Source organism: Panthera leo, chromosome F3 (assembly GCF_018350215.1).
Source record: "Panthera leo isolate Ple1 chromosome F3, P.leo_Ple1_pat1.1, whole genome shotgun sequence".
Lineage (NCBI taxonomy): Eukaryota > Metazoa > Chordata > Mammalia > Carnivora > Felidae > Panthera > Panthera leo.
Genome location: NC_056696.1, coordinates 40,308,377 through 40,329,491, shown reverse-complemented (window position 1 = coordinate 40,329,491; position 21,115 = coordinate 40,308,377). Strand labels below are relative to the sequence as shown.

The following is a 21,115-nucleotide window of genomic DNA, read 5'->3' as shown; positions in this document are numbered from 1 at the left end:
TGGACTCATTTGATCCCCGCAATCTGGAAGGAAGCAAAGTGTCATTATTTCCACGACATAGAAGTGATTTGGCCCAAGTCGCATGGCTCATAAATGGCAGAATCAGAGCTCAAAGCCAAGTCTCCAGGCTCCCAGTTCAACACTCACTCCTTAAACTTCACTCCTCACCTCCTATGCCAGGAAGGAAGGCTCCCCAGAGGAGGGGGTGTTTGGGGGGAAGGAGATGCTTAGCTATGTCTCTGTTTCCAGGTTTCTGCTCAGCAGCTGGCTTGCTGGTCACTGTGAGATCTCAGAGCTGGAGGGCACCGTAGAGACAGTCAGTCCTGGGTCAGCGCCAAAGGGAGGCCAGGCTGGGGAGCAAGGTCGGAGTGCTGGCAGTTGACTCTCCTCCATCTTCTTTTCCTGGCACCTGGGGCTGCTTCTCGTCCCTCTCAGACCAGGAACAGCTGCTGCTGACCTTGCAGTTCTGATCCATCAGGGGTGATAAGACTCTCTGTGCTCAGTGACTGGCCCTCTCTCTGCCCACCTGCTGCTGGTTCCTGGCTAGAAAGCACCGACACCCACCAGCTCAGATGGGCCCTTTAAGGGACCCAGGGGGTGCTGGTGGTGCCTGAGTTGCCTTCAAGTGGCTCCAAAATTCCAGTCCTGGTTATCGGGTTCACTCCTTCCGGGGGAAAAGCTGATCTGCCTCTGCCCTGTTCCACACCCTGCCCCTCCAGCCCAAAGTCCAGTATCAGCAAAGCAAGGACAGTACCTTTGACATCATTGTGTTTTCAGAGCTGTGGGCGCTCAAATGTTTGCTGAATTGAATCTTCTTAAATCTCATTTTGTGGAGATGCTGGCTTTACAGGGGGCGCGTTTGGCAGTTTTGGATGCGGCATAGCGAAAGCACGACCCAGCTCATCTCGGGGTGGGGGTGGGGGGGTGCTATTAGGGGCGGGGTGGGTGCCAAGGGCCCGGGAGGCACCCAGGGCTGCAGACCCGAGGTTACGGTGCCTGCTCTAACTTTCCCGCTCGGCGTCTGCTCGTAAGTTTCACGGGGCTAAGTCGGTTTACCGCCCGTATGCTCGGCCTGACCCTGATCTTCGGGTCCCCTCCAGCCGCCCCAGTCCCAGCCACCCCGGGCCCCGCGAGGCCCCTGCGAGAGAGGAGGCGGCCCAGCGCCGAGCTGGTCCGACTGGTTCTGAGCAGGAAGTCCCCCGCCCTCGCCGCGGGCGGCCGATCGACCCCGGGCCGGCCTGTGCGTCCGTGGGTCCGTCCGGCGGCCTGTCCGACAGCTGGCCGGCGCTGGCAGGCGCGCGGTCGGGCCGGCCGGGGCGGAGATCAATGCGGCTTTGTCGGGGCCGCCCACACCCCGGAGAGGCGGCTCGCGGCGGCGGGCCGGGCGGGCCGAGATAAGCGGCCATGTGACCCTACCTGGGCCGGGCGGCGGGGGAGGGGCGCGCAGGTGAGGCGGCGGCCGCCGGGCCCTGCACGCGCACACGGCGGCCCGCGGGCTCAGCGGCATGGCTGTCAGCAGGAAGGACTGGTCCGCGCTGTCCAGGTGAGCGCCGCGGCGGGCCCCGGGGAGCCGCACCGGGGTCTCCTCCGCGCGCCGGCCCCTCACCCCCCACCCCTTCCCGCCCGGGAGGCGGGCTCTGAGCCTTGATCCTGCTGGCCCTGCTGCTCCGTAAGGGGGGACGGCCCCGGGGGCACACTGGGGAACTCTTAAGTGACAGGGCGGTGTTCTCGCTCCCCGACGGTTTCCTTTCCTCCTCTTGGGGACTGTGGCCGCACACGGGGTGCTTGGGGGAGGCTGGGCCCGACCTGGAGAGCCCCCTTCAAACACGACCCCCTGCGGGGACGCGTTGGGGGTTTGGGTAGGTGTTTAAGAGTTACCGCCGCCGAGCCTCATTTCCAGACAAGCCTCCCTTGCTGCCACGTTTCTCTGGTAGAGACTGGGAGAGGGGGGCCCTGGGGAGGGGTCCCTCAGCCCCTCTTGCCGAGGAGGAGTGGGGGCACCACTTCCTCGGAGGGTGGGAAGTAGAAGGATCAGTGGATTGAGAGACCAGGGCGCAAAAGACACCGTCCCCGGCCCCCCCCCCCCCGCCCCAATGAAGCTCAGATTCTGAGTTTGGCATTTTCGGGTGGTGTCTGGGCTGGATCACCTAGGATAGTTGCTGTTCCCCTTTGTGCCTCGTTCCTTATTTGTAGGGAAGTCCCTCAAAGGGTCAGGAAACTGGGTATCTAATCTCTGCCTGCTGGGCATCCTGTGACGGTTAGATAAGACTGGGGTGTTGGGGGGTTGTCCTGGAGGCAGCGCCCCTCACTGTGGCTGGTGACCCCCGGTGACTCCTCTCGGAGCTACCCTGCACCTCTGCTCAGAAGTGTCCACATGAGCATGTTCACCTCCTTATCCCCAGCAGCATCTGTCACATACACCCATTTTGCCCTTGAGGAAACTGAGGCCCACGTAGTAGCTCTGAGCTGGATTCCTACTCCTTTGATCCCGTAGGCTTCAGCCAAGGAGAAATTGGCTTTTTTGACCCTCCCAGGTGGGCATTTGGATCCTGAGGCCAAGGCAGTCTCTGCAGGGGCAGACCAGCACCCTCCCCAGGCTTTCCCCATTAAGGCTGCTTTCAGGCATTCTCTAGTGCTCTAGAGTCTCCTTCCCCTCCCTCCAGAAGGGTCCCAGAGCTTCTCCAGCATCTCAGTCTCATCTCCCCAGGGCTGGGAGCCCACCTCCTCAGACCCTCAAGACCTCACACTGCTCTGAAGCACAGTGGCCAGGTAACCCCCCAGGTGGAGGGGCCCAAGGGATCTAGAAAGGGGATAAAGTAAGCCCCGAGAATGGAAGGAACTCAGTGCCCTGGAAAACAGGAACCTAGGCTGCCAGGGAGGTTGGACACACCCCAGGGAAGGTCTGTGCTGAGGGTGGAGCTTGGGGGTCCAGACCTTGGACTCTGTGTGTGGGTCAGTGTACATGGGGGTTGATGTGGGAGTGTCTTTTCTCCTAGGTGTGGGCATATCTGTGCCTATGGATGTGTGCCTGTATGTGTACATGCAGGTGTATGTGTGGGCGAGCATGTTTATGGCCTGTGCGGTGTGGAGGCATCTGTGTGGGTAGTAGGTTCTTATGTGGCTGAGTTTGGGCCTTAGGAGTCTGAGTCTGTTTGGTGTGAATGTTTACGGGAGACCTCCGTATAGGGCATTGGGTTAAAAATGCAAACCACACACAACTTCCTCAGGAGCTCACAGACGGTGGGTTGTATGTGATTTTGTGTCTGAGAGCATGCCTGGATCCGTATGGGGTGTGCGTGTGTGGTGGGTGGGCAGCTGGGGCATGAGAACTTTACAACTGGGAGCAGGGTCTGGTCTTAGCTTGTCCACTGCTCAGATGGACTTGTGGCTGCTGGGGTAGGGCCGAGTTCCCACGGGATGTCCAGGGTCAGTGCCAGGCACGCCCTGGAGAACCAGTCCTGCCACAGGAGCCCCTGGCCGGCCCTCCCTGCTGGCCCCAGCCCTCACAGAGCCCCGTGGGCAGACACAGCTGCTGCCAACAGTCACCCTGATGAGGCACCTGGAACAGAGGACCGCTCCTTCCCTGCTCCCTTCGTGAACAAGCCTCAGCGGGCAGGAGGGAAAGGGCTGTGAGTCACTGTCAACCGAGTCTCCCAGGCTGGGGAGGACTATGGTGAGGGTGTGACCCGTGTGGCTCCAGCCAGGGCCCAGGTGGGGAGCTGAGGGCCGGCCTGCAGCCTAGCCTCGGTGTGAAGTAGGAATTCAGATGCTCCAGCCCTGGGCTGGGGGCAGCGGTGAGCTGGCTGGCAGGGCGCCCTGGTTAGTGGCCTCGTCCTTTCCTCCCTTGGCTGGCTGGGTGACGGTAGAGGCTGGGCGGGGCCTGTCTGCAGGGGGTGAGGGGTGGGTCTGAGAGTGCCTGGGACTGAGTAGCCAGCGGTTAATCATTTCCCTACCTGGGCCTTGAGCAGACCTCCCACCTCCCAGCACTGCCCTCCCCTGACACCTCTCCCTAGGCCATCAGGGCTTGAGGGGACTTCAGTGACCACCTGTGGTGACCCCTCATTGTGCAGAAGGGGAACCAGAGACCTGTCTCCCTCAGGGGTTGAAGACTGGCCCAAAGTCCCACAGCCAGTCAGAGCTGGGCCTCCCAGCTCCCTCTTTCCTTCAGAGGTTTGCAAATCCTGCTCCTTGGGCCCAAAGTCCCACAGCCAGTCAGAGCTGGGCCTCCCAGCTCCCTCTTTCCTTCAGAGGTTTGCAAATCCTGCTCCTTGAGGTCCGGGGTTCTACAGATGCTTCTGGGGCAGCCTTCCCCCCCTCCCTTCCTCTACTTTAACCAGAGCCACTGAGCCTTGATCTGTTTTTCAAGCTTGTTTTGAGGTCCCCTGCAGGGCAGGGGCGAAGGGGTTTCTTCCTTAGATCTAACTTCTGTCTGGTCTGCAGCAGCTGATAGCGGTGTGAGTGCTGTATTGGGAAGGGTAGCAGCCCTACATGGAGGCAAAGACAGGGGTGTTGTCTCTGAATGAAGGCCAGGAGGCAGAGGAAAGGATTGTGGCGAAGGTGGGTGTGGTGGGGCAGCCTCCTAGGGCTATGGCATCAGCTGGTGAGGTGACTGGGACTCCTGGATGGTGGGACCCAGGTTCCATCCTGGGCCTGGCTCTGGTCAATGTGTTGGCCACCGGGCTTTCCCAAACCTTTGCTCTCCCATGACCTCTGGCCTGTCCTGGGGTGGGGAAGTGCACCAGGTCAGAGGCCCTCCCAGCCTCCCCTGCTCCTTCCTCTGAATATATACTCCGTTGGGCTCTTAAGAAGGTGGGGCCTCACTCTGGCTGAGGGATAGCCCTCCCAGGACATCCTTTATCAGCATTTGGTATTGTGGTTAAGGGTACGGGCTTGTGAGAGGCTGACCTAGGATGGAATCTTCTTCTTCTTCTTCTTCTTCTTCTTATTATTATTATTATTGTTATATTATTAGTTGTGGCATCTTGGGAAATTTACTAGCCCCAGTGACTTTCCATTTCCTCATCTGTGAAATGGGGATAACACCACCTTTCCTCACAGGGCTGTTGTGAGGTTTAATGTCAATGTTATTTGTAAAATACTTAGAACAGTGCCTGGCATTATAGTAAGCACTTCTATGTTACTGCCGTTACTTCTTGGTTCCTTCATTTATTGAGCTATTTACCATATTCCACAAATAGTTGTGTGCTGCTAAACGTTCTAAGGCCCTTCGTTACCATTTATTTATTACGGGGGTTTCGACAACTATACCTGCTGAGGCCCCTCCTGGATACTGACACCTGCCCGTCCTTCCCCCCAGTTCTATCCGTTTCCTCATCTGATAGCAAGTCATTGGCAATAGCATTTCTCCCCCGGGGTGGGGTGGTGGTGAAGGTGGTGAAGGTGAAGTGATTCGTGTTTTGCCAGGGGTTGAAGGCAGCCCCATGATTCGTGAGCAGCAGGGGAGTGACCAAGCCACCTTGGGTGCACTGTGGGGTCATGGCCTAAAACTGGTGGACATTCAAGGACACCTGGGCCCCACCTCCTGTAGTTCCAGCCCTGGAGACCCCTTAGGGTTAGGGCTGGCCTGGGGAGGGGTGGGGGGGTGGGTGAGTCATTTCTGAGGAGACCAGGCTCTGGCAGATCACACTCCATATATGGCCCCACTGGAGAATAAACAAATAAGCTGCTTCCCCCAGGGCTGAGAGGAGCGTGTGGGAACGGGGTTGCTCAGGACCAAGGAATCCTGGAGGCTCCAGCCCAGCCCAGCTGGGTGTGGTCAGGGGAGAAGAGCTTCCGGCTTTGTGGGGCACTTTCCCGTGGATGGATCCTTCAGCTTTGGAGGACGAGAGCTGGTTCCAAAGTGTTCATGGGGGGAGGGAATAAGTCCCGAGAAGGAGAGAGCTGAAAACATGGCCTCAGATGAGAGCCCGATGAAGTTGGCATTTCCACGTCTGATGGAGAAGGGCTGCAATCAAAGCCTTATGGCCTTGACCTCAGAACTTAAACAAGATTCCCATAGGCCTTCACATGACCCCTGTAGGCTATGTGTATCTGAAGATTGATCATTCATTTACCACACACGAATTGATGATCTCTCGTGAACCAACTTCAGCTGAGGAATGGGAGGGCATCAGAGCCTGGCTCGTAAGAGATGGGCAGGTTGCCTTTGGGGGAGCTGAGGATTTGTCCCTGCTTTGTTCTCTTCCTTGTCAAGACAGAGGCTTTCGGTTCTCAGGGAGGAGGAGAGGCCTGCACATCTGAGAGTCGACGGTCACACTTGTTCATTCCACATTCACTGGCGCTTGTGTGCCAGGAGCCGTGGTGCATGCTGGAGATGAGAGGTACCCTGGCCTGTGGTCTCTCCTCTCCCTGCAGGACAACAGCCTCAGACCTTCCTTCCTAACTTCTCATACCTTCTCCACTCCCCTTCATTTGCCTGGCTTTAAAAAGAAAACAAAACTTGATGTGTGTCTATTGTATATAAATTACACCTCAATTAAAAAACCACTCCTGGGGGCACCTGGGTGGCTCAGTCGGTTGAGCATCCAACTTCAGCTCAAGTCATGATCTTGCTGTTCATGAGTTCAAGTCCCTCCTCGGCTCTGTGCTGACAGCTCAGAGCCTGGAGCCTGCTTTGGATTCTGTGTCTCCCTCTTTCTCTGCCCCTCTCATGCTCTGTCTCTCTCTCTCAAAAATAAATAAATGTAAAAAAAAAAAAAAAAAAAAAAAGTCATTCCTTGAGTCCACATTCTGCTCTAGCACTGTCCCATTTTATTTGCTTTTCTCTGAGGAAAGTTTCTCCAAAGAGTTGCTGGCTCTCACCGGTCCCTCGGTTTTGACTCCCATTCTTCCCTTGCTGGTCCAGCCTGGCTCCGGCCCAATCCGTCGAGCTGCCTTCCTGTGGACCAGACACTTCTGTTCTCTCTACTCTGTGCTGGTCTTCTTGTCCCCACCACCCCCTGCCCCTGTGGTCTTGGACAGGACCTCATTCCTCCCTTCAGGTTCACATTCCGCCCTCCAGTCTCCTTGGTCTCCTTTTCTTCTCCTCACCCCAAACAAGCCGGAAATGGAATTTTCCTCCCCCCACCAGCTCCCTAAACTGCTTCCTCTCCTGATCTTTCCCATCGTACTAACAGCATCAGGAATTGCTCAGGCCAGAAATCTAGTTTTCCTTGTTTCTTCTTTTTTTCTCCTCTCCATCCACAATCCCCCTTTGGCTCTGTCTCCAAGATGTGTTCCCAGTCCATCCCTTTTTCCTTCTCTCTGTCGCTACCAAGTTCACCACCGCCAGCATAGCTCTCACCTGGGCGATTGCAGGAGCCTCCTGATGGGTGCCCCTGTTTCCCTTCTCCCTCTGCCACCCTCAATTCTTCTTCCTTCAGCAGCCAGAGATAATAATAATAATAATAAATTCTGTCATGTCATTCCTCTATGTAAAACTCTCCAGTGGCTCTCCAGCACACTTGAGTACAACCCACATTCTTTCCCTGGTCTATGAAGGCCTTTTCTCTGGCCTCTCCTCCCTGTCCAAGGTCCCTGCGGGCCACACTCTCGCTCTGGGTCTCCCTTCCCCCAAACAGCCAGCTGTCACACCCAGGGCTTGGCACTTGCTGTGCCCTCTTCCTGGGCCACCTTGCCTCCAGATCCGGCTCCTCTGGCTTCTTCTCAGAGGGCCCTCTCCTCCCAGTCATCGTCTCTCACTTAACCCTTACCTGGTTCTCTTGTCCTGTGTCCCTTGCTGACGTCGCTTTGTCCATGTGCTCATTTCCTTGCTCACTGACCGCACCCCGGCCCCCTGCACTATGTGCTCCGTGGCCGGAAGAACTCTGTCCGTCTTCTCTGCTGCACGCCGATCCCTGGAAGTATGCCTGGCACGTCGTCAGTGCTCAAAAATTACTTGGTGAATGTTGGATCAGCACGATGTTGGACTTAGAAAACCAGATCGGAGCCATCGTGTGGCTCCTTCTCCTCATTTTAGTAAAGAAAACCGAGGAAGAGGAAAGAGGGGGATGTGCACCAGGGGAGAAGGAGTAGACTCAGCCTTACAAGAGGCGGCCTTGAGGAATCTTTCCTTGGAGGCTCCATAGGTGCTTTTCATATCCGATTCTGTTTGCAAAATTTGTGGGTTTGCATGATTTTTTTCCCCCAGAAAACACGTCTGTTCCTTCAGTTGAGTCTTGGTTGCATGGCAATACTCTGCAAGAGGGGAGAAGGTCTAGAAGGTATAGGGCTGGGCAGAGGGATAGGCTGGGAGAGACACCTGATAGTGGCAAAAGGAAGGCCTTACAGTAACTCTGGGAGGGAAGAAGAAGGCCTTTTCCAGACTCTTCCTATCTGTAGGGCCCCAGATAGCACTGGGGGAGTCATAGGAAGGCTCCAGAGAGGGCTTGCTCTGCTGACTCTCAGGGCATGCTACTCTCAGCCCAAACTTTCTCCCAGGGCTCTGGGTGAAGCACATCTTCTTGCTCCGCCAACCCCCCTACCTCTAACCTCTAGGCTTGCTCAGGCCCTCCTTTCTGCCTGGACTGCCAGATTCTCTCCAGCCCCCTGTCACCTCTATTAAAATCCTGTTCACCCCCCTAGGTCCAGCCCAGGTTCGTTTAGTCTTGTCCGTGAGCCTTTCTTGGTAATCTTGGCCTGCACTAATCATTCTCTCCCCTGCAGAGCAATTTCTTTGCTTTGGTTGAGGGAGTTATTGGTGGACACGCTTTTCTTTCTCACTCGATAGTGGGTACCTTTAGGGCAGGGACATTGCCTTGTTCTGTGAACCCCCGCCCGTTGCTGACTTGCTGGTTCACTGCAGTTGCTTAGAGACGTATTTGCTCTTCGCTTGGGATGGAAGGGTGGTTGGATGGAAGATGGGGTGGGCTGGCAGCGAGGTGCGGGGGATGGTAGGGCAGGTGGCTAAAGATGATTGGTGGGTGGGTGGGTGGGATTGGGCAGGGAAGTGGGGGGTGACTGGGTGGATGGCTGTTTGGATTGACAGGTGGCTAGATGGGCAGGTGGTGAGTGCGGAAGGAGGTGGGTGGGTGGGTGGGTGGGTGACTGGCTGTGGGAGTGCCTGATTGGTCCTGTGAATGCAGGGTGACTGGGGGCGGGAACCCAAAGTAGAGTGTATGGAGTCCCCTTGCTCCCTGACAAGTGAAAGCTGGGTCTAGAAGGTGAGAGAGGCCAAAGAACTCCTGAGAAGGGAAGTGGATATTGGAACCTTTTCCAGGCGTAATTGTGAGTCTCCCCATTCTGAACGGCTGAGAAATCCTGCGGGATAAAATTCATCCATTGATGAATATTATCCAAGAATCCAGGACCCAAAAGAAAAAGGAACTTGTCAAGTTTATCTCCCTCCTTCAGGCAGAACCGTGCCCACCCTCCCATGTTCCTAGTCACCCCTAGAGAGGGAGGCCCCACCTTCCTACTCTGGATTCCAGAGTCAAGTCCAACCCAGTGTTTGTCATCCTGGGTGGTTTTGTCCCCCAGGGGACATGGCAAAGACAGGAGACATTTTTGGTTGTCACAAGTGGGGGGTGGTGCTAAGGTATCTCTAGTGGGTAGAGGTTAGGGATGCTGTTCAACATCCTAAATTCAGCACAGCCCCTGCACATGAAGTTACCCAGCTGAAATCTCAGTGGTACCCAGGATAGGAAACTCTGGTCTGATCCAAATCCTTGTAGTACCTTTATTTGAAACTTAATTGACATGTAATGTGAGCCACAAATACGAACCATGTTAAAACTGTAAATTTTCTATGAGACACACTAAAAAAGTGAAAAGAAATAGATGATTAATTTTCATAATAGGTCTCATTTATCCCAGGGTATCCAAAATATTATTTCAACGTGTAATCAATATATGGAATTATTTTTATTTTTTAAATGTTTATTTCTGAGAGAGAGAGAGAGAAAGAGGGAGTACAGGGGATGGGCAGGGAGTGAGGGAGACAGAGGATCCGAAACAGGCTCTGCACTGATGCGGGGCTCGAACTCATGAACCGAGAGATTAGTACCTGAGCTGAAGTCAGATGCTTAACCGACTGACCCACCCAGGTGCCCCAATAAGCAGAATTATTAACAAGATACTCTACATTCTGTTTGTCATATTACGTCTTGGGACTACCTGCGTGTGTTACAATTCCGGCACATCTCAGTTCAGCCCAGCCATGTTTCTTTCTTTTTTAATTTAATTTAATTTTATTATTATTTTTTTAAATGTTTATTTATTTTTTAGACAGACACAGAGCATGAATGGGGGAGGGTCAGAGAGAGGGAGACACAGAATCCGAAACAGGCTCCAGGTTCTGGGCTGTCAGCACAGAGCCCGACGCGGGGCTCGAACTCACGGACCCGGGGATCATGACCTGAGCTGAAGTCGGACACTTGACCGACTGAGCCACCAGGTGCCCCAGCCCAGCCATCTTTCAAGTGCGCCATAACCACCTACAGACGGCCCAGGCCTAGAGGGTATTTGTTCTCTTCTCCCAGCCCCGTAGGGGTCTGCCCTGGGAACAGGTATCCGGGGACCCAGGAGTCTTGCCTGGGCTGCACTGATCCTCTCCACCCCCCCTCCCCCAGCCTGGCCAGGCAGTGGACTCTAGAAGATGAGGAGGAGCAGGAGCGAGAGCGCCGGCGGCGACACCGCAATCTGAGCTCCACCACGGACGAGGAAGCTCCCAAGCTCACCCAGAATGGACACACACCGGCTGCCCAGAGGTGCTCGGGTCAGGGTGGGGGACGAGGCACCATTTCCCTGTCCCAGGTGACCCGGATGGACTTAGCTGCCCCAGACAGACCAAGTACTGGGGGTGCCCGGGGAATGAGATGAAGGGTCCGCAGATGTCCTTCAAGCTCCTCACCTTCCCTAGACCCTCCTCCACGCTGCCCGCCTCCACCCTCTTTGGAACCAGAATCACTATACGCTGATGCTATCCGTGAGCCGATACTTTGCTGCACATTTGGTGGATAGAAGTCATTTAATCCTTACAGTATCCCCGGGAGAGAGGTATCATTAACCCATTTTACAGATGGAGAAACTGGGTCAAAGAGCACACACAGGTGACTTGCTGAGATTGCGCACCTAAGGTTGGCAGAGCCGGACTCGCCATCCGGATCGGTCAGGCTCTGTGGGCTCAACTCTTTCCACAACCCAGGCTGTCTCCCCTGGAACCCGGAACCTCCATAATTCACTTCTGAGGGGAGGGATGCGGTGGCTACTCTTGCCGCCTGGATTTTAGGGTTATGAGGGAATGGAAGTCCCCTGTGGGCCAGGACTGTGCTGGGCAATCACGTGGAATGAGTCTCGTTTCACCCAACAGGCCTGGTTTGCAGATTTGGACGCTGAGGCCTAGACAGTGAATTCACTTGCCCCAATTCACATGGAAAGCAGGGTGGTGAGGAAGGAAAACAATCTCCTTTTGCTGGAGGCCAAGTGCTACGGGTTTAGGACAGTCCTCTCATGTTGCTCGTGTTCCCTTGGGTCCCCAAGAGAAGGGGGAACAGGGTGTGCGCCCCGAGCTGCCCCAGTGCCCGTGGCCGCCACCGTGGCTAACGGGAGTGCAGGATGGCGTGTCAGAGCTTAGCGCTGTCCCCTCAGCTCCACCACTGATCATCTGTGCGACCTTTGACAAGTCCCCGAACGTCTCTGGTCTTGATCTAAGCTCTCAGGGGGCGAGCACTGCATTTATTCCTTTTGACTTCCGCCACCCGGCACGGGGCCCAGCGCAGACAAACTTGTTCAGTCAGTGTTTGTTGACTGGGTCTCAACATGCAGAGTTGGACCTTATAGGGGTATATAAACTTTTTAAAAACGTGGTGTGCATTGTTCAAATGACTTAGTGGAAACCCAATATGTAAAGGTGGTTAAAAGTGATCTTTCTTTAAGCGATGGGGGGTGGGGTGCCTCCCCGGTGGCCCTGGAAGCATCCCCATTGGGTCAGGTACACCCCAGGGTGTCTCCCGTCTCTGATAGCCTCTGATACTTATCTCCCACCCCTTCTCCATCTTCTGGCCTAGACTGCCTGGCATGGAGGAAGCCGAGGTGCCCAAGCCGCAGACCTCAGCCTCTAAAGATGAGGACAGCCAGGCCACCCTCAGGACACGGCAGGAGCGGAGGCAGAGGCGGCAGGCAGTGGAGGCTGCACAGGCCCCTGTCCGGCGGGAGGCAGAGGAGGGAAGGGACAGCTCCGGCCCAGAGCAGGCCAAGCCGCAGCCCCTCATGCCCAAGAAGGAGGCGGAGCTGCCTCCTCGCCGGAGACTGAGCCGGGAGCAGCGGGGCCCTTGGGCCAGGGAGGAGGAGAGCTTGGCGGGCCAAGAGGCAGAAGGCGGGAAGAAGGGGGTCTCAGAGAAGCCCCCTATCTCAGAGAAGTCCTCCGTCCCAGAGAAGACATTAGCCCCTGGAAAGAGACTGGTCTCAGAGGAGTTCTCCATCTCGGAGAAGGCCCCGGGACCTGAGAAAACTTCTGTGTCAGAGAAAAGAGCCATCTCAGAGAAGAAGGCCATTCTAGAAAAAACAAGTGGCTCTGAGAAGTTGCCGGCCCCAGGGAAGACATCAGACTCAGAAAGGAGACTGGTTTCTGAGAAAGCATTGCTCTTTGAGAAGTCTCTGGTGTCCGAGAAGACCTCAGCGGCAGAGACAAAGCTGGCTCCAAAGAGGCTGGCAGCCTTGGGACAGCCCCAGGCAGGGGGGCGGCTGGCTTCTGGGGGAGGCCAGCCCACCACCACAGAGCAGAGGGGAAGTGCCCTCTCTGAGAAGAGCCCCCCGTCCTTGGCGGAGCTGGGAGAACAGGGCGTGCCAGACTCTCCGACTGTGACTTCCCGCCTCCCGCCCATCACACTCCAGGTTGGCAGTGCCCCCGCCCCTCCCATCCCTGCACGTGCCCCTCTCATCCTGCCCTGGGTGGTCTCTGGCTCCCTTGCTGTCTCCTGTCCTCTCACCGTGGGGCTGGATTTGGCAATTTCCTCTCTCCCTACCTGCTTCCAATCACTGTCAGAATAGGGGACGCTTGAGGCAAGGGCAGGCAGTTGGCAGCCGAAAAGGGCATCAGCTGTGTTGCCAGGGAGCACCTGCCACCCTGAACCCCCTCGTGATCCAGGGCCTGGATTTCAGGACACCAGCAGACTCTGGGGAAACCTCACGTCCTTCCAGAAGTTCTGCTGGAAAGTTCTGCCTGGTGGCCTGGCCCCACGGAACTGTGTCCACCGTCCCCACAGCAGAGGCAGAGGGGCAGGACTGTTTTCTTCTCCTCTTCCTCCTGCAGCTCTTGGGATGAGCCAGGCCACATGGGGTCCCCGTGGCAGCTTGGGCTTCAGGCTCCCCCGACCTCCCGTATGACACTCCCCCACTCCATCCAGGTGAAAGTCCCCAGCAAGGAGGAAGAGGTGGACACACCCTCACCCACTCAGGCCACCTACAGCAGCTCCCTCAAACGCTCCAGCCCCAGGACCATCTCCTTTCGGGTGAGAGCCCAGGGTACCTTTGTCTCCAGTCCCCTGGAGGGCAACCTGGGGAAACCAGCATCTATCCCAGCATTGGGGCCTTAGGTTAGATATCAAGCAGATCCTTTGGATAGAGAGGGGTTTTGGATTCCCATGGGTAGCCAAGAGCAGATGACTTGGGTTAAGTGAGGGAGAGCCAGTTAATGACCCAGAGCGTTGGTGTGGATGAGACTGAGCAGCCCCACCTAGTGGACAAGGCCAGAGCTGCAGGAAGAGGGCACAGGGCAGGCCCCACCCCTGCCTTCAGCAGTTCCTGATCCCACCCAGGAGGCTTGAGCCCCGGGGAAGGGTAGGAGCCAAGAGCAGTGGGGCTCTCCAAGCGCTCCCTACTCTGCCTCTGCCCCAGTGGTACAAGTGGTATGGACTGGGGACTCTCTTCTCAAATTCTGATAATTTACTCTTAGTTCCTTGGTTCACTGGGTGGTTCACTTATTTTTGACTGACTGTGCTTTGTGCCCCTGATGTGTGCCAGGCCCTGGGGAGGAAGCTGGATGCCTGATATTGATCAGGGCTGTTCCCTGCCTGGCAGGGCTCATGGGCAGTAGGGAGGCAGACAGGAAAACAGATGGTTGAACTGGTGGTGGTGGTGGGGCCAGGGAGGGGCTTCTGACCCGGCCTGGTGGGTGGAGGCAGGTGTCTCCCAGACAAGAGGAGGATCTTTAACAGAGGTTTGGTTGGGGGTTGGAGGAAGAGGAAGTGTTCAGAGAGCTGAGCCCTTGCCTCGAGGAGGGCCATGGCCTCCTGGGGACTGTCACTCATCAGAGACTATCCTTCTTGTTTCAGATGAACTCCAGGAAAGACAACTCAGAAACAACCTTAACACGCAGGTCAGGGGCCTGGAGGCTCTGGCTTTGTCTGATCTGGTCATGTTCAGTCTGTGTTTGCTGCGCGACTGCCACCCGTATTCCTTGTGCCAGGCTGTGCCATAGAGCACCCGAGGGGAAGGTGCAGTCCTCGGCCAGGGCTCCAGACCCTGCGGGGAGACTGGACCAACATGAGGGACCGAGGCCCAGCAAGATGGAACAGGGATGGGGGGGCGGGGAACGGGGAAGGCTTCTTAGAGGAGGCGGGGCTTGGGTGGGGCTCTGAAGGTGGAGGAGGTTGGGGTGGGGAGGGGGAGGAGGGCCTTCCAGGAGGAGGACCATGAACAGCGCAGGGAAGGGGAAGCCACGACTTTCAGCAGACCCAACGCAGGGGGGCCCGCAAGTCTCCATGCGCCATAAGCATCGCCGTGCCCCATAATTTTGATGCGAGTAGTTTGAGGACTGTGTTTTGAAAGAAGGAAGCTGAAATGGGGTCTGGAAAGCAGCTGTGCTCGAGCACGAGGAATCCTGTGCACTCGTGCTGTGTCCACCTGCCCCTAAACATTCGTAGAGGCCAACTATCCCAGGCGAGGCGTGGGGTGACGGTGGTGGCACGGGGTGCACGTATGAATGAGGCACGGCTGCTTCTGTTCGGCACCTCACATCAGACTATTAAACTTGCGAGAGCCGCCTCCCCCGCCCCGGCGGGGAGGTGCAGGGACAGGAATGGAACCCCAAAGTGGCTGCAGCCGCCCCGCCTGCGGGAGCTGGAGAGCTCATCACGGAGCACTCGACTCCTGACTGGGACTTGAGATGGAGGGAACAGCACAAGTAAAAGCACAGAGTATGAAAAGCGTGAGGTTTCTAGTTAACTGGCACATAAGCCCGCGGAGAAAGGGGTCGGGGGGTGGCGTGGATGCTGGTGTCCGGGAGGAGTCAGGGACCAGACCGTGAGAGCCTTGTATGCTGTGTCAGGGAGTTTGGTCCCTGCCCTGTGGCCTGCGAGGTTTGAGCTGTTGAGGACAGGCTGGGCTTTGTCTGGGGTAGGAGTGGTCTGGTGGCAGTGGGGGAGAGCTCAGGGTGGCCGGCAGAGGGGGTCGGGGAAGGGGACTGCAGTGCTGCGGAAGGTAGAGGGGAAGGAGATTCGGGAGATGTGTGTGAGGTCCAGTGACAAGAATCGGGGGGGGGAATGGCAGATATTTCTGACCCTGGGGGTGTCCTGCTGAGTGGGGATGTTTCTGGGGAGGTGACGAAAGTCCCTGGACTTTCCTGTAGTTTTTCACTTTGGCCAAGTCATTCTCGCCTCGTTCAGTGATGGGGGCCATCTTCTCTTTGCCAAAAGGGTAGGTGGGTACGGCTCGGGGCCCAGGCAGGCCCGGCGCAGCCGTCTCACCTGTTTTGTCCCGTCCTCCTGTCCTGCAGCGCCAGCATGAGGCTCCCGGCCAGCACAGTCAAGTTAGGCGAGAAGTTGGAGAGATACCACACCGCTGTTCAGGTGGGCAGGGCTCTCATGGAGGGGCCGGGGCACCTGATGAGCGTGGTAAGTGTGGTCTGTGCACGTCACCCTCGTGGGCCAGCCATCGGTGTTCTCTTTCCAGAGGTCGGAATCGGTCAAGTCTCCAGGCTCCTCCCGCACCGAGTTCTTTGTGGCTCCCATGGGCGTAGCCAGCAAGCGCCAGCTCTTCGAGAAGGAGCTGGTGGGCCAGAGCCGAGCAGACCCAGCCTCCAGCCGGAAGGTGAGGGGCTCAGGCCCAGCTGGGTGTCTTCAGGCTGATTAGGCCTGAGACCTCCAAATGCAGAACTTGACCCTGGCAATACTAGAAAGCTCCGTGTTTTCTGGGGCGCCTGGGTGGCTCAGTTGGTTGAGCGTCCGACTTTGGCTCAGGTCGTGATCTCACGATTCATCAGCTTGGGCCCCACGTCGGGCTCGCTGCTCTCAGCACAGAGCCCGCGTCAGGTCCACGGTCCCCCTCTCTCTGCCCCTCCCCCACTTGCGCTCTCTCAAAAAGAAAGCTCCACGTTTTCTCATGTCCGTTTTGGCAGAAACGGCTGTTGACTCGAGTTGCTGTTCATAAGCCCGTCTCCCAAGCTGTGTGCAGCATTCCCTGGGGGACCGTCGGGGGCCTTCCGGGGCGTATGTGGCACGTGCTAGGTGGATAGGGGAGTGAGGCAGAGTCATGTCCCTGTGCCAGGACCTCTGAAAATGCCATCCCGTTGCCAGCTGCCCCGAGCCCTGAGATGCAAGGCTTTCTTTTCAGGAGAACATGAGGCTCTCAGGGGCTGTGACATCAAGGCTCAACCTGTGGATCAGCAGGACCCAGGAATCTGGAGATCAGAACCCCCAGGTACCTCGTCCCTCCCCGAGATCTCGTGCTACAGGCCTTTGTGGTAGAATGACCCGGGTGAGAGAAGGGACAGCCCTGAGAGAAACAGAGCTCCAGCAGTGGAGACCATGGGGAGTGAGGAGGGTAAGCCTGTGGGCCAGGAGGCAGAAGAGAGGAGTGGGTCTGGGGTCTTCCCTCTCAGGAAGGGGAGGAACCTGGGGTTCCCGAGTCCCTCTGCGGTCAGCCTTGGTTCCCCCCCTGCCCCAAACCCTGATGTCCCAAACCAGGAGGTGCGGAAACAACCGGCAGCCACCAGGAGGACCCAGTTGGGAAAGAAAGAAGATTCCTTCCTGGAGGCAGAGGTGAGAGGAGCAGAGAGGGGCCGGGCCTGGGGAGACTCCACCCCTCACCCCCACGTACACACTAATTGGCCTCCAGCTGCACAGTCTAGTACTCGGGATACCCTGGTTCTGCTCTCAAGCTTGTTTGACCCAAACTTGAGAATGCTGATTGAACCCCGATCTGGCTTTGCTTTCCCTGCAGCTTTGCAAAGCCCCTCCCCGCCCCCAACATCAACCAGCAGGTTTGGGGTCTCTGGTATGAGTGGGCCTTGGGCAAAGGGATGCCTTCCTGTCCGGAGGCCCCCTTTCCCTCCCAGCTCTAGGAACCTCCTTGTCTTTTCTGACAGACCTTTGCCCCCACAGGTGTGACGAGCCCTCTGCCGGGACAGACCTGCAAGGTCTGCATCTCAGGGGCCCTCCCTCAGGCCGGGCCCTGTCTCCAGCAGCATTCCTGTCTCTCATTGCCCCTGCCCCCTTTCTGGCTCTGGACCTGGGGCCGGGAGTGTCGGGGAGGCTCAACCAGCTCCTGCCCAGCCCAGCATCCGGGGGCAGGTGTCCCCCGGCACCTTCTCACCCCACTGAGGGCGCAGCAGATCCCGGGACCCAGTGTCAGCACAGCGTTGGTTCTCGTCAGCACCGTGTGACCTCCACACCCCGTCCGGAGATAGTTCCCGCTCACGTCCAGGGTCAGGGCGGTACTGTCTCTGAAGAACCTCAGGGTCACCTCTGTGATCTGCTCCCAGCAGGTGCCTCCACGTGCCTGTGGTGTCCCTCGCTGAGGCCTGGATTTACGCACCTTAGCCCCCGGGCCTGCTTCCAGCTTGCTGAGGCCCATCGGCTGGGTTGTAAAGGAGTTGCACTGTCTTCTATGTGCCCCCCTTCCCGCTTTGTTTTCCTCTCATTTCCTTGGCCTGCGGCTCTGGCCGGGAGCTCAGTGCCTTTTTGTGCGCCCCTTCACCCTCTTTCTGAAAAAGCTGTTCTCAGGAAAGATCTGATACACTCGCTCACTCTCAGGTGTAAGTGACTAATAATACCTTAAAAATGGATTCCTTCCTGGAAGATGTGCTTTTTAACCAGGTTCATCATTGTTGTGACTGGACTGAGGGGAGGGGTCAGTTGCCATTCTCCCTGCAGCCCCTCTTTTCCTCACATTCAGGCGGGCTGCTGCCCTATCCTAGCATAGGAACTTGGTGGAGGGCAGAACTGCCACCTACAATACCAGGCCTGCTGCCACACTTCCCCAAACACATTCTCCCCAAAGCATCATGGCCCATGTGGGCCTGGAGACTGCTGAGCTTTCTGAGAATCTAGGACAAACCCAACTTGGTCAGTCCGGTGCCCTATCCAACCCTTTAATGCTGTAATTGAAAAATATGTGTGTGTGTGTGTGTGTATACACACATGCATGTGTACACACACATATCTCACACGTATACACTATGTACTATATACACACACACATATGCACATACATATATACTTATATACTATACACGCACACATACACACACATATACACACACCCACACGTTTACTTAGTTTTTCATTTGAACTTCATTAGAACTCTTCTTCCAGACTGCTCTGGTTTTACCCAGAACCAGCTGGGGAGGTGGGGGAGAATAAGTGCAGAGCCCTGCCCGCTTCCCCTTTGTCCTCTGCCTGCAGACATACCTGGAAAACTCCAGGGTTTCTCAGGACACCGCCCTTAAGGCCATCATCAGGCCCCAGTTCCCAAAGCTTGTGGGACAGAAGCAGCCAGCCAGGGACCACCAGCCTTGTCCCAGCCTTTGTGATTGTGAGTGAGGGCTCCTATCTTGGGTCCTGTGGACTGGGGGACAGAAGGCCCTCAGGGCCCCATCTGTTCAGACCTCCCAGTGACCCCAGACTGGCCCATTTTCAGCTGCTGGGTCTCCTGTGGCTGGTCCTGTGCCTGCACTGAGCTAGGGACAGTGGGACGTGGAGGCACTGCCCTGCACCCCACTGCCTCCCCCTGGGGTTGGGGGATGAAGGCGGACTGCGGAGGGGCTTGGGACCCCCAGGCCCCTTCACTTCCTGGGAGGGAAGACCCCAGCCCCACTCCTCTCTTCTGTCTCCCGGCCCAGAGGCTTAGCCCTCCTCACTCCCCATGGTCTCCACTGTTGGACGAAACCAGGGGCAGGGGGAGGAGTGTGATGAGCTTTGCCCAGAGACTCAAAGGACCTGCTGGGAACTCAGGGTTCAAACAGGGACCTAAAGACTTATGATGGTCTATTCTAAACTTTGGAAAGTCCCCTGGCGGGCGAATTTGTCCAGCAGACAAGAACTGTCCTCGCATAGACTTTTCTTGGGAGAGGCTCCCAGAAACCTTCTAGAGTAGAGGCCTGAGTGGGGCCCGAGGGGGATGGCTTGGTCCTGGGTGTCTGGGGTGTCCTGGCAGCTGCACACCCTCTCTGGGGGTGACCATCAAGGACAGGCTGCAGGACAGAGTGTTGAGGGACACGACCTCGTGACTCTTTGTCCCTAGCATTCATGGATTCCCCCCCGCCACAAAGGCCCTGACCTCATTCCTGTCAGGGGGCCAGCCCCCCAACAAGGAGACAAATCTATGCACAAGATAATTTCAGCTGGGGACGGGTGTGAGGACGAAATGCAGCACGGCGGTGACTGGCTGGCTGAGTGGACAGGGGAGGCCTCTTGGAGGAGGTGACATCGAGTACCCTCTGCAGACAGAGCAGGTCCCCCCACGCATCCCCCCACCACTCCTTGCCCTGTCTGCTTGCCTGCCCTCATGGCTTTGGGACCTTACACATGGCCCACTCTCTCGTGGGCCCTTGAATCTGCAAGCAGTGTTCCAGTATACGCTTCTTCCAGTGCAATTCTGCGTGGGGACCAGCCTTTGTCTCCCCTTCCTTGCTACCACTAGCACTGTATATCTACCTGCAGGGACAGGGACATCCACGACAGGTCGGGAACAGCCCTGTCGTATCAAGATGTGGCTGCCGGAAAGTGGCTAGACTTTCTCACTGACTCACTGCCTCTCCGTTCTCCGAATTAAATCCCTGCTTTAGAACGGTTTGTGAGAACCTCACATAGTCCATGAACAGTGAGAACCTACTGGATTTTTCCCATGGGGATCTGTGGCAATTGAGGTGCCCAGGTCCCTCTCCCAGGCATCTGTGCAAACAAATTATGGCCCGTTTGAAGGACTGTTGGGCTTACGAGGAACAGTAAACCACTTAAAGTGGCTCGAGTTAAGGGAAAATTTAAGACCAACAATTCTTAAATTCTAAAAGATTCCAGGCCAGGGCACAAAGCAAGGCTGGGCCGTTGTGGGCTAGACAGGAAAGAGGATGATAATACTTTTCTTCCATCTCTCTCCGGACAGCCTGGTTGCTCACCGTTCCTCTGTCAGTCTGCTCCCACCACCTGCCTCTTCTCTGCCTCTTCTCTGCCTCCCTGGGGTCCTTCTCCCCCAGGATGCTGACCGGCAGGCACCTGGCCCCAGCTTGCCGTGCCACGGATCTCCCTGCAGCATGGAGGACCACATGGCAGGGATCAGCCTGGAGGTGGGGGAATCAGGCCCTTGGGCTCAGAGGCCACTGGGGACCATGGAGGGGACAGTCTCAGCTGAGTTGATGGGGCAGGAGTGCGATAGAGTGGATGAGCAGCGAGTGGAAGTCCTGCACGCAGGGGATGCAGAAATGACGGCTGTTGGTGCCGCATAGTGGCTCCCAGGGCAGCAGGACTGAGAGGAGAGTCAAGGACTGGGAAGCATGGGTGTGTGGTCAGGCAGGGGTGGAGGAGGGAGGGGGAGACTGGCTTTCTTCACCCACAGAGAAACAGACAAGAGTGTACATCCCTGATGGTCAGGGGCTGGAAGGGCCGGGGGGCACACGGGAGGAGTGGGCCTGGCCCAGAGGAGGGGCGTTCCTTCTTCAGAGGTAGGACACAGGACTTGACCCAGAGACACTGAGGGGGGGAGTCAGCTCAGCTGCTGCCAGACTTGCCTTCCCCCTCCATTTCATTTCCATCACGTACTGGGCTGCAAGATGCCCTGGGCACTGTGCTAGGGGTTGTGGGCATATCCATGCAAGCAAACCACAAAAAACCCAGGGCCCTGATCTACGTATCTCACAGTCTAGTAGGTTTAGCCAATCACAGTCCTGTACTGCTTTATCTTA

The 21,115-nt window shown here is 56.8% G+C and overlaps 1 protein-coding gene across 1 annotated transcript; it reads left to right on the top strand.

The window, feature by feature from the left end:
• Positions 1-1,246: 1,246 nt before the first annotated feature.
• Positions 1,247-17,399, top strand: LAD1 (ladinin 1). The gene is made up of 10 exons (XM_042925098.1): positions 1,247-1,543; positions 10,569-10,706; positions 12,006-12,831; positions 13,344-13,448; positions 14,271-14,314; positions 15,713-15,785; positions 15,889-16,026; positions 16,549-16,635; positions 16,902-16,976; positions 17,319-17,399. The coding sequence occupies exons 1-10, from the start codon at positions 1,506-1,508 to the stop codon at positions 17,322-17,324; spliced, it is 1,530 nt and encodes a 509-aa protein (XP_042781032.1). The 5' UTR covers positions 1,247-1,505; the 3' UTR covers positions 17,325-17,399.
• Positions 17,400-21,115: the final 3,716 nt, after the last annotated feature.